The 12,878-nt window shown below is 50.8% G+C and overlaps 1 protein-coding gene across 1 annotated transcript; it reads left to right on the forward strand.

Annotated features, from left to right (window-relative positions):
- Positions 1-1,471: 1,471 nt before the first annotated feature.
- Positions 1,472-5,236, forward strand: PNMA8A (PNMA family member 8A). Its single transcript, XM_048224034.2, has 2 exons — positions 1,472-1,717; positions 1,861-5,236. The coding sequence occupies exon 2, from the start codon at positions 1,949-1,951 to the stop codon at positions 3,443-3,445; it is 1,497 nt and encodes a 498-aa protein (XP_048079991.1). The 5' UTR covers positions 1,472-1,717; positions 1,861-1,948; the 3' UTR covers positions 3,446-5,236.
- The last annotated feature ends 7,642 nt before the right edge of the window (positions 5,237-12,878 follow it).

Here is a 12,878-nt window from a genome sequence, read left to right on the forward strand (position 1 = left end):
GACCACACTCTCTATTGATTAAAAATTTACAAGTCTGCTCAGATTCAATGAGAGGGACATAGATCACCACCTTTCGATAGGAATATCAAAAAAACGTACGGCCATGTTTTAAAACCACCGCATGATGATACACATTCATTCTTCAGCTGAATAATAGAATTTCCACAGGTCAAGCCCATGAGATTTTTTTTTTTTAAAGACTTTATTTATTTATTTGACAGGACAGAGACAGCCAGTGAGAGAGGGAACACAAGCAGGGGGAGTGGGAGAGGAAGAAGCAGGCTCCCAGCGGAGGAGCCTGACGTGGGGCTCGATCCCAGAACGCCGGGATCACGCCCTGAGCCGAAGGCAGACGCTCAACCGCTGTGCTACCCAGGCGCCCCAAGATTTTTAAACTCTAGTTATAGCTAGAGTGTTTATTGGAATGAGATATTGAGATTTAACAATTTGAATGACATGTCTTTTTTTTTTTTTTGCATGAAATATCGTGAGAACTTGGGCGATCACACCCATATTGCAAGATCAAAGGATCGATCACGCCCAAGTTCAGGGATGCAAGAGATGACAGCGGAACATGCATTTGGTTATTTGGTCTTGCAAAGGCCCCAATTCCAAAATGGAATCCAAATCACAGATTTTGGTTGAATACTCAGGCCAAAATTGTACTTTGCTGCAGCTTTCATATGTGATATCCCCGAACCTTCAAAGTTCTGATCAGGAAGGTTTTATTGGTATTCCTTTTAGGGAGAAGAGCAAAGAGCTCGGAGAGCTCAAAGTGTCTGAGGCTGCGCAGCCAGTCAGCGGCATTGCTAGGTCCTGACAGCAAACAGCGACTCACACTGAGGCATTGGAAAGTGTTTCATTAACTATCAACAAAGGCGTGCACCTGTGGGCAGCAACCGAGGAAACCAGCAAGGAGAGGTGAGGCACTATCCCAGGCTTGAAGGGCACGTGGGGCAGAAGGGGGGCGTTTCTAGAAGCTTCTGGATATTTCTGGAACCAGAGTAACTGCGGCCGAATGACAGAGCTGTCAGGAGCTGCGGCTTAGTTAGAGAAACTCAGAGGGGATTAAAGCTGCTCTTTCCTCTCGCCCTTAGATTTCTGGTGGCTCCCAGGAGTCCGGTGGGCTGAACCCAACAGAAAGGCAGATGGTAGGAGGACTAGTTGGTCACCATCATAGAAGTCAGGGCATCCACCCTCCCCCCCCCCGCCCCCCCCCCCGCCAGTCCCCGAGGCCCACGTTGAATTGAAAAGCGTGGAAAGGATGCGTCTGGAGGGAAAATCGGAGAATGCGTAGACCCTTTGCTCCGTGAGCTCCTAAACCGCACACCCACCCCCTCTCTCGCGCTGGGCTCCCCAGGCCCTAGGGCGCGTCGCCAGTGCAGGCCAGTTGCCATGGCGACCGCTGGAGCGGCGCGGCCGCAAGTGCGCAAGCGCGCGCTGCGACGCCGGCCTCGGCTCCGCGCAGCTGCCGGGATCCAGGGGAGACGGCGCGTGACCCGCCGGGGCCGAAGCGGGGGCGGACGCTAGCTTCTCGGCCCCTTCCGCCGGGAGCGGCCGGCCCGGGTGGGCCGAGCCGGCGCCTGGAGAGCGGCTGCATCCCGGCGGCCCGTCCTTGGCGCGATCCGACCGGACGGCCGGGGGCGGGGCTGCCAGATCCCTGCCGGGCGAGCCCCGGGCAGTGCCAAGCGCAGTTTTCGGCCGTCGCAAGACACGTGTGAGCACCCGGGTCCGGGTTTGGGGAGCAGGGCCTGGGAAAGGGCGAGGCTGCCTGCGGGTCCGCCGCGCAGGGGGCAGCCGAGACCTCTGAGCCTGGTGGTCTTCTGGGGAATCTGACCTCCCTCTCCTGTCACCTTGCAGGATTAATATCTGGGGACTGCTGCCTCCCTCGTCCACCTTGTAGACTGTCGAGTGCACGTGGGATTAGAGCCGCTAGGTGTCCGCCACCATGGCCATGAACCTTCTGGAGGACTGGTGCCGGGGGATGGAAGTGGACATCCACAGGTCCCTGTTGGTCACGGGCATCCCCGAGGACTGTGGTCAAGCAGAAATTGAGGAGACTTTGAATGGGGTCCTCTCCCCGCTGGGCCCATACTTCGTGCTCAATAAGATTTTTCTGAGGGAGGAGAATGCCAAAGCTGCCCTCATTGAGGTCGGAGAGGGTGTGAATCTCAGGGCCATACCCCGGGAATTCCCAGGAAGGGGGGGTGTCTGGAGAGTGGTTTGTAGAGACCCCACCCAGGATGCTGAGTTTTTAAAAAATCTGAATGAATTCTTGGATGCCGAGGGGCGCACCTGGGAGGATGTGGTCCGCCTCCTCCAGCTCAGCCACCCCCCACGGCCCCAGAATCAGCCCCCAGAGAACTGGGCAGAAGCTCTGGGGGTGCTCCTGGGGGCAGTGGTGCAAATCATCTTCTACATGGATGCCGAGATCCGCGGCCGCGAGGAAGCCAGGGCTCGAGAAGTGGCTGATGCCTGGGCAGTTTCGGAAGCCTCAGCCCCAGCAGTGCAGAGAAAGGTCAAGAAGGAGCCAGGGCGGGCTGCCGAGGTAGGTTCTGCTTTGAAGATGGAGAATCCCGACGGCTGGAATGACCCGGAAGACGAAGGTGACCCCCCCAAACCTCTGGTTCGCCGGGCTGGAGCTAAAAGTCGCTCCAGGAGAAAGAAGCAGAAGAAACCCCCGAGGCAGGAATCAGTGCTCTGGAAGAAGCCCAAAGGCCACCATTCCAACAGCTCAGCCTCCTTGGAGGATCCTGCGGCTGCTGGTGCTGAAAATATGGAGGTCTCAGAATCCATCAGGAGCAACAGAAAGCCCTGTGTGAAGCAGGAGGAGTCGGCTTTGAAGAAGCCTGTGGCAAATTGTGCCTGGAAGGCTCCCAGCAGCCCGTCCCATGATGCGGGCTCAGAAGCTGTGAGCCCTGGGGTCGCTTCCCAGTCAGACCAAGATGGCGGCCAAGAGGGCCCCCCAAAGAAGAAGGCCATGGGCTGGGCCTTGGCAAAGAGCCCCGCCTCCATGAGAAAGAAGAAGAAGGTGAGCTTGGGCCCTGTTTCGTATGTCCTTGTCGCTTCAGAAGATGCCAAGAAGAAGCCAATGATGGCGAAGAAAGGGCCGGGTTCAAGAAGAGATGGCTCAGTTCAGAAGGCCCTCCAAGGCCCCCAGCCGGTGGCATTACCAGCCTCAACGTCTCGGGGCCCAAAGGCCAAGCCAGAAGGCTCTCCTCTTGCCTCCAGGGGTCAGAATGAGAACAGAAGTCTTTTGGGTTGTGCCGGCAAGCAGATGAGTGGGGAACCAGAGCAGGAGCGGCAGGTGGGCGCCCAGGCGCTCAGGGGCGAGGCGGGCCGGGTGGTGCGTGAGGAGGAGCCCAGTGCAGCGGAGGGGGCGGATGACACACCAGTTGAGGTTTTAGAGGGCGGGAGCCCTGACCTCCCTCCTAGGAGCCCCTGAAGGCCAACCTTGGGGACACCTATGAGCGGGAGGTGGCAAAGCAAACCCCCACCCCTCCTTCGTTGGTGAGTGTCGCTGTGGTAGCCTCAGGTCGTTCTGCTACTCCATCCGGACCCAGCTCCCTTGATAAGAACTGAACCGTTTGGAGTAATAACATTGCTCCAGGTCGATGGCTTTGAGGGTGGAGTTTTCTGGAAGTCTGATTGTGGGATAGAAATGTTCAAGCACTTAAAAGACCCAAGGAAGTAAGAAAAATTCCAAATGACACCTGCTTCCTTCTTGAGCTCTTCTAATTTATCCACGGAACCCAGAAAGCTTCGATTTGGGGGACCACCCATACCCAATGAGTTGAAAGAAGACCAAGGAAGAAGTATCAGATGGGGAACAAAGGTTTTTTCCTTATTGAATGAACCCTGACTTTTGACTCTTAGGGACCCAGTTTGGAGAGATGGAAAACCACGCGTGAGCTCTTAGGTGGGAGAGAATAAGGGAGGGGGGTGCACCTCTCTGCTCTTTTCTCTGCCAGGCCTGCTTTTGCCCTCCCCGACTCCCCTGCAGAGGCTGGAGAGTCGCTAAGCAGACTAGGAAAACCCTAGAATATTCACTTTTCATACATGCGCAGGGTTCCTGTTCCTGTTCCGCCTTTCATCCTCATTGCTTCCTGGCGAGTGAGCCGACCTCTGCATGCAGGACCTGGCATTTTCTCCCACCTTCTCTGTGTTTCACCCCTGGGAAGTTAAGCGGAGATCTTCAGAGCGGACCTGCCTTCCTCGCCCCTTCCTGCTCTTCCTTCCTCACCCCTTCCTGCTCTTCCTTCCTCGCCCCTTCCTGCTGTTCCGCTTCTCCCTCCAGTTAACTAGCCAGAGGGCAGGAAGGTCCCAAGAGTTCTGGGGGACAAGAATGTGCGCTCAGGCTTTGAAGTGTTGGAGTTGTAGGTTCTGTGAATAAAAATGGTACTTGGATTCCCATTTGGGGTCAGATGGTCTTAGGAGGCCTGTGGGGAGGAGGGGTGACTGGGAGGGAAGGACTCAGGCACTCCTGGCATCCCAGCCCTAAGGCCATCCAGCGCCACCACTTGAAGACATGAGGACGCTTCTCACGTTATAGTAAGAGAGGGAAAAATTCTGAAAAAGTTGGCTGTTCATTTCCGTTCTCTGAATAGACTAGCGTACCATGTGTCCTCTGTGTGTGTGTGTGTATGTAGGGGGAGGGAGCAGGATACCCAATGCCAGTGGTTCTCAGACAGTGTCCGGGAGGCCCAAGGCATGCTCAAAGATGTAATCCGAATCTATTTTTTTCATGTCTTAAAAACAAAAACAAAAACAGAAAAACCTGGAGCTTGAACATGTCGTAAGCCAAACCAGTCACCTAGGAGACGATCAGAAAATTACCTTGGGTTCCTAAGTGAACTTGATTTTGTGCAGCTCTCCAGTGAGTTGTTTCTGCCATCTATTTGCATATAGGCGATCTTGTACGTGTGGCTGATGAGAGAGGTTGCAAGTGGGCGAGCTTGGGTTCTGCGCATGCCCTGTGCTGTACCGCTCCGGAAGAAGTTTCCCTCTGTAATTCACACGCTCCTGTTACACGCTGTGATTTTCAGCTGTATGATAGCACGTCGGTGTATTCACGTGGCGCCCAGTAATAATATCGTCGTCGTGCGGCGTCTCAGCCCTTCGATGTGTCCAGGGGCTCTCTTCTGACTTCGGTTCCTGTGCTTGGCAACGTGAACAGGTGTTAGATGTCGTTAGTAATTCCGCCTTGAAAATAAACGTCTCGTGACAATTTCAAAAACCTGGATGAGTCTTAACTGAGGACGACTTGGGGGAAAAAAAAACGGTTTCCGTTTGCAGCTCTTCCTCCCTATCCATGTGCATCGAGGTCTTCTGTTTGTATGAAACAAAACCCCAGCGCACTGGCCTCTCGAGGCGAGGAGAGCCTGGGACTCCCCAGCACCCGGTTTCAAAATTGGGTCCATTAGGGCTTCATTGTGTTAACAGATGGCCACCATGATGGGGGAAGGTAAACATGTATGTTACAAAATAAAGGGTAGCAAATTAAATATCTGTTGACACTCTTGTAGGTGAGGTCATGGATTATTTGAGAAGAGGGTCCCTCCAGTGAACAACACACACTGTCCTAGACTCCCAGCCTGGCACGAGCTGTTGTCAGTCCTGCAAGGATCGTCCCTTTTCCATGACAAGATGCCTTTGGGGTGTCCTCTTTGCTCTGCGGTCTGCCACCAACGCGAGAGGATCTCCTGCAGATCTTGGGGTTTCTAGAAGTTTCGAAAACAGGTAACTGGTGACGAGAGTTTTTCTGAAAATGTTATTTCGGTTTGAAAAGCAGCTGGAAGAGGAAGACCCTTTCCTCCCCTCTCCTCAGACAAACAGGTTTTTCAGCTACAAATTCCGTTTTCTCCTGCCCAGCCCCCCCCCCCTGCGAGGCCCTCCTGAACCCTAACCCGGGGTGGCCACTGCATCAGTCACCTGGGGACTTTGTTAAAAATGCCTTTCCTGGGCCCCACCTGCTGAGTCGGGATCCCTCAGATTGTTATCTTTACTGGGAACCTGTCTCTTCCACCGTTTCTCCTGAGAATTCAACGCACACATAGGTTGGAGGGAAGGAAGGATCCTCCAGGACCAACATCGGGGTTTTCTGAAAGGTCCGTGGAGATGGTCAGGGAGGGAAGAGGCACAAGAGACCAACAGGGAAGCTGGCATTTGGGGCCGGGAGTGAATGAGGTGCCAGGGGAGAGGCACATAGAGAACCCGGTAATGGGTTTATCGATTGCGTGCTTTCCCCTTTCTCCCCCTATGGAAAAGCCATATCTGGCCAGCATCTTTAAGTACCTCCCAAGATGTAGTCAGTCACTCGCTCTGGTTTGCCCAGGCTGGCAGTAGAGTCTGAAAGGCTGACTTGGCCGGAAGCTGGGAGGCAGGGAGAACACCCAGGGACGGGGCCTGGCCAGATGCCGGGAAGTCGGCTGTCTGCAGGGAAGCCTCTCAGTCCCTCTCTGGAAGGGGGCAGCATTCTGCTCAGGGCTGTGCTGGGAGCAAGGCCCCGCCGTTACCATTCCTCTGGGGGACACGGGAGTGATGCCAGGAGCTTTTGCGTTCACCACCCAAGGCCCCGAAGGCAGTGTCCCCGCCATCCGTGCGTTGAGTCGGCCCCGAGGTGTGGGGCATGGACCCTGTGACAGCCAGGAACCAGACAAAGTTTCCTGCATTCTGCTGGGAGGTGGCCGGCGCATATCGAGCTGCGTGATCCCGAAGGGATGCTGAGTACTGTGCAGAAATACACGGCGGGAGAGGGTTCGGATGAGTGAGTGTGTGTGTGGGAGAGAGCGCCGGCTGTTTTGTATAGTGGGCAGGGAGGGTCTCTGCGAGGAGGTGACGTCTAACACACCTGCAGGAGGTGAGGGAGTGAGACAGGCAGCTGGTTGGTGGTACAGCGTCCCAGGCAGAGGGAAGCGTCTGCACGAAGAATGTCTGGTGCTTTTGCTAAAAAGCGAGAAGGAGGCGGGTGTGGCCAGAGCAGAGGAGGAGCGAGGAGGAAATGAGGAGGTGAGGTCAGGGCTGTTTGGGAGGCTGATCGCGAGGGACTTGTGGGCTTCGGAAAGGATGGACTTTGGCTTCAGTCTGAGTGAGTCGGGAGAATTGGGGGCTTCTGAGCAGAGGGTCGTGACCAGACTTAGGTTTTCACAGGCTGCGGGGGGAGGGGGGGACATGAGGCCAGAGCTGGAAGCCCAGTGAGGAAGGAGGTGACCACAGTAGTGATAGTGGCCGGGCCAGGGGCTCACGGGCGCTCTAGAAAGAGCTGTGCGGTACGTGCTGGATGGCAAATAGGTAAAGAATGAAGATGTAGGTTTATTATCCATTTATATTTGATAATTGGTGAAATGCACAAATCTTAAGTGACCTGTTGGATGAGTTTTGACAGGAAACGTACCGTCCGCACCATTTTTAAGTGTGCAGTTCAGGGGCACCGAGGACATCCACGTTGTCGTGCAGCCATCACCACCATCGTCCACACGACTCCCTTCATCTTGTAAAATGGAAGCTCTACATATAACAATGATTCCTCATTCCCCCTCCTCCCAGCCCCCAGCAGCCACCATTCTCCTTTTTTTTTTTTTTTTTTTTAGTGAGCTTTGTGCCCCACATGGGGCTCGAACTCACAACCCCAAGAACTAGAGTGGCATGCTCCGCCCACCGAGCCAGCCGGGCGCCCCACCGCCATCTACTGTCAATCTCATCACGTTGGCTGGTCTGGACACCTCCTGTAAGTGGCCTCCTACAGTGTGTGTCTTACTGTGACCGGCTTGTGTCACTGAGGATAATGTCCTCAAGGTTCATCTCTGTGGTAGCCTGGGTCCCAATCTCCTTCTTTTTTAAAGTTGAGTGACAGTCGTCGTGGGGATATAGCACATGTCACTTATCTATTTATACACGCGTCTGCTGAGGGGCATTTAAGTTGCTTCCCCTTTTTGACTGTTGCCAGTCGAGCTGCTGCGACCGTAGGCATACAAGGTAGCCTTTGGGTTCCTGCCTTGCGTTCTTCAGGGTACGTTCCCGGGTGTGGAACTGCTGGATCCTACGATAATTCTATTTTTATTATTTTGAAGAAATGCCATATTGCTTTTCATTGTGCTGCCTTGGTTTTAAAATCCCAGCCCAGGGGCACCTGGGTGGCACAGTCGTTAAACGTCTGCCTTCGGCTCAGGGCGTGATCCCGGCATTATGAGATCGAGCCCCACATCAGGCTCCTCTGCTGGGAGCCTGCTTCTTCCTCTCCCACTCCCCCTGCTTGTGTTCCCTCTCCCGCTGGCTGTCTCTATCTCTGTCAAATAAATAAATAAAATCTTTAAAATAAATAAATAAAATAAAATCCCAGCCCAAGGATGTCCTCTACAGTGCACTTACAGGAGCAGGGGAGCTCAGCCACGTGGCAGAAATTTCTCTCGCCCACCGGCTTGTCTGCTCCGGTTTCACTGCAGTAATTATAGAAGTGAACCTGGAACCAACTTCACCAGCATAATCTGGCTCTATAGCTGACTTTGTGCCAATTGTCAATTGAGGGGTTCTCCTAATACCCCTTTGTGGGAAGGATGTAAGCCGTTGTTAGTGTTAAAAATTCAACACCAATAAAAACCCCAAACTACCATTATTCTTCCAAGCCTTAGGATCTGTTTAATTTGAGCATTTCCTGTGATTGCAGAGTGAATCGTTTAACATGTTTTTTTACAGCTGGAGTAGCCAAGAAAATTCTAGAACAGACAAGGAGAAAGGGTGGCCTTGTGGGTTATTAAAAGATATTATACAAATATGTCCTGAATCCGCAATCACAGAGAAAGCGGTAGAACAGAAGAGCAAATCGGAAACAGACATGGATTTGGGACATTTCGTTTGGTGGTTTTGCAGATCAGAGGGAAAAGAGAGATAATTGAATAATTGCTTTTGTGCTGGGGGTGGCTAGTTTTCCCTATGAAAGATGAATTTGCTAGATCAAAGAATAAAATATTAAAAATAACAGTTGTAGAAGAAAATATAGATGAATTCATCCATCATTCTGTTGTGAGAAAGGCTTTTCTAAGCAGGATATAAAATGTAAGGGCCATGAAAGGAAGAAGATCAAGTGTCAACACAAACATTTATTATTTTTTTTAAGATTTAATTTATTTATTTGAAAGAGAAAGACAAGAGTACAGAGAGAGAGGAAGAGGGAGAAGCAAGCTCCCCACTGAGCAGGGAGCCCGATGCAGGACTCGATCCCAGGACCCTGGGATCATGACCTGAGCCGAAGGCAGACGCTTCACCCACTGAGCCACCCAGGCGCCCCAGCACAAACATTCGAAGCCACCTCATGACAAATGTTACTATAAAGAAGACGACAAACGGTTCACTTGGAAAATATTTCCACTGTACGTCACAGCAGAGATCTAACTTTTTTTTTTTTAAGATTTTATTTATTTATTTGACAGAGAGAGAGACAGCCAGCGAGAGAGGGAACACAAGCAGGGGGAGTGGGAGAGGAAGAAGCAGGCTCATAGCAGAAGAGCCTGATGTGGGGCTCGATCCCAGATCGCCGGGATCACGCCCTGAGCCGAAGGCAGATGCTTAACCGCTGTGCCACCCAGGCGCCCCGAGATCTAACTTTTAAACTTTATCAACCACGAATTCAAATTAATAAGCAAAAGACAAACAACCTCATAGAAAAATGGGCAAAGCATCTGAACAGGCAAATTGCAAATGAGCGAGGGATCGGCTGAAAAGTGAGCTCCGTACACTCTTGTTGCGATCAACGCAGTCAAAACAAGGTAGCGTTTGCCACCTTTGGGGCAAACCTTTCTACACTGTATGTATTCCCTGTGACGAAAGTATTAGGACAAAGCTTCAGAGAGCCTATCTGTTTGCTTAAATTGGGGCCACATTTCTGGATATTTTCTTGATCTCTGACAATTGCAACTAATGTTTCCAAAGAACACTGGTCAACCTGTGTTAACAAAATATCAATCTGGTGGTGCTACTGGGGTGATTAATTGCCTTTTTTTTTTTTTTTAATTTCCCCACGTTAAAAAAATATCACGTCACAGACATTTAAAAGCACCCAAGCAAATGCATTATGTAATCCAAACAAACATTTGGTAGTGTGGTCAGTTGAACTCATTCCCCCATAGATAATGCAGTAATGTTTTCTGTCCACCTCTGCTTCTAGATTTGAGCTTTTTGTGGCAGAAAGGGTGCTGGGGAAGACCAGAGAGCTCTGGGGTCGGCGCTAAAGCTCACCGCAGGGCACGTCCAGGCCTGTGACGCTGTCCCCAGGGGTCCCGGCTCTACCCAGCGCGTGTGTCCTGCTCAGTGAAATGTCAGGCACGGCTCCCACAGATCCAGTCCTGGCTCTCCTCCAGGCCTGATGGCCGTGTACCAACAAGAGAATGCAGGGCAGGTCTCAGCATGGCAGCATGGCCTTAGGGATCATCTTGGAGCTCTGTGTGAGACCGGCATTTCTCCTGTGACTTTTGCAATTTGGGGGAAGACAAGGAGTGGTCCGAGGCTTAGTGTTTCTATTACGATACCAAGTTCCTGTGACTCCCACTTTCAAACTTCTGGCTCCATTTTGCCAAAGCCATATCCTGGCTCTGCCAAGCAAGATCTTGGAAAATTGTTTTCCTATGGGAAGACATGGAAATTTCTGGCAGAAAAAAAAAAAAAAAAAAAAACCATACTAGGTAGGGGTGACCACATCATGAAAAAATATGTACGTAACACATAAAAATGTAAACTTGCTGTACATTTAGGAGTGTAGAGTCTGTGATTTTCACCCCTGAAAAGAAAGTGAGGGGGAAAAAAGATAAACCACAACCTGGGGAAAATATTAACAGCATTATATAACAGACATGGGCTAATTCATTTACCAAAAGCTAAAAGGAAGTAAGAAGAAAATATACAAAGGCCATGAACATGTAGTTTAGAGGGAAAAAATCAAGATGGCTAATAAGTGTGTGAAAGGGACACTCAAGCCCATGTCTATATAAGAATCAAAAGCAGTGAATTATATGGGGGCGCCTGGCTGTCTCGGTGAAGCACGTGACTCTTGATCTAGGGATTGTAAGTTTGAGCCCCACGATCGGTGTAGAGATTACTTAAAAATAAAATCTTTAACACTTTTTAAAAAAGCAATAAATTATAGTTTTTCACCAATCAGAAATGTAAAAGTTGGATAAAAACCCACTGCTGGTGAGGCTGTGGAGAAATAGTCAGTCTCACCCAGTGTTGGTGGGAAGGTGGGTTTGTCCAATCAAGGCGCTCTAGAAGCCTGTGATTTCAGGACTGATTAAATCAACCACCGGGCATTCTTAGGACAAAATACCATGTGCTCATGTGAAAGGCTTTTGAGGCCATCATTTAAGGAGAAATTCACAAGAATGCATATTAAGATCGCATTTGTTTAGGGGCGCCTGGGTGGCACAGCGGTTAAGCGTCTGCCTTCGGCTCAGGGCGTGATCCCGGCGTTATGGGATCGAGCCCCACATCAGGCTCTTCCGCTATGAGCCTGCTTCTTCCTCTCCCACTCCCCCTGCTTGTGTTCCCTCTCTCGCTGGCTGTATCTATCTCTGTCGAATAAATAAATAAAATCTTAAAAAAAAAAAGATCGCATTTGTTTAAAGATAAAGGAAGATTTGTATATAAGTGCTGGTGTATGCATCATTTATTTCTCTGGAAGTGATCAGTAAAAAAGCAGTAATAAGAAACTGTCACTGTTGTTATTTTGGGAGGAGGGACCATGGGAGATTCAAATAGCGATATGGAGGGTCTCACTTTTCATATCATGCTTTTAAATACTCTCTATGACACTCCCCACACAAATCGTTAATTAAATAATGAACGAATGAATTAACTAAATAAAAGTAGCCAGGGATAGTGCAACCGCTGTAGAGAACTATTTGGAAGTTTCTTAAAATGTTAAACCCTTGTCGTGTTGACCCAGGCATTCCAACCCTAAGTGTTTACCCAAGAGAAAGGAAAACATGTCCACCAAAGCCATGAACATGAATATTCATAGCAGCTTCTTGCCCATAATAGCCCGAATCTGGAAACCACTCAGATGTTTTCGCTTCCCTCGGGTAGATTCCTAGGAGCGGCTCCAAGGGAATGTCACTGGATAATAAAAAGGAATGAAGGACTGATACCCACAACAGTAAGGACAGATCCCACAGACTTTATGCTGAGGGGAGGAAGGCAGACCTTAAATACACATGCGTACTTGTCTTAGTTCAGAATAGCACAGACCGGGGGCTTATAAACAACAGACATCGATTTCTTGCAGTTTTGCACGCTGCACGTCCACGGTCAGGGTACCAACGTGGTTCTGGGGAGGGTCCTCCTCCGGGTTGCAGACGGGTGACCTGTCCCTGCACCCTCACATGGCAGACAGAGGGCAAGGGATCTCTCTGGGGTCTCCTAGAAGGGCACAAACCCCATTCACGGGGGATCCACCCCCATGACCTAATTACATCCCCAAAGCCTCACCTAAAGCCATCACATTGGGCGTTTGGATTTCAACGTCCGGATTTGGCGGGGGTCACAAACACTCAGCTTATACCATTACAGTGCGATTCCATTTCTGAGAAGTTTTCAAACCGGAAAAACTCATCTACGGGTGGGGGAAAAAACCACAGCTGTGCTTGCTTCCGTGGGGACAGAGTGTGGCTGCGAGAGGGCGCGAGAGAAGGGTGTGGAGGGGCGGAACGTTCTGTGTCTGGTGGTTGTACAGGCTCACGCATTTGCCCAAACCTGCGGACTCGGACACTTAGAATGTGTGCATTTCACTGCCTGTAACTTTGTAAGTTTTATAAAAGCAATTTTTTAAAAAGATTTTATTTATTTATTTGACAGAGATAGAGACAGCCAGCGACAGCGGGAACACAAGCAGG

The sequence above is a fragment of the Ursus arctos genome, unplaced genomic scaffold (genome assembly GCF_023065955.2).
Source record: "Ursus arctos isolate Adak ecotype North America unplaced genomic scaffold, UrsArc2.0 scaffold_19, whole genome shotgun sequence".
Lineage (NCBI taxonomy): Eukaryota > Metazoa > Chordata > Mammalia > Carnivora > Ursidae > Ursus > Ursus arctos.

Excerpts from the sequence above, each read along its gene's own strand:
- PNMA8A (XM_048224034.2), top strand. The coding sequence starts at position 1,949 with ATGGCCATGAACCTTCTGGAGGACTGGTGCCGGGGGATGGAAGTGGAC.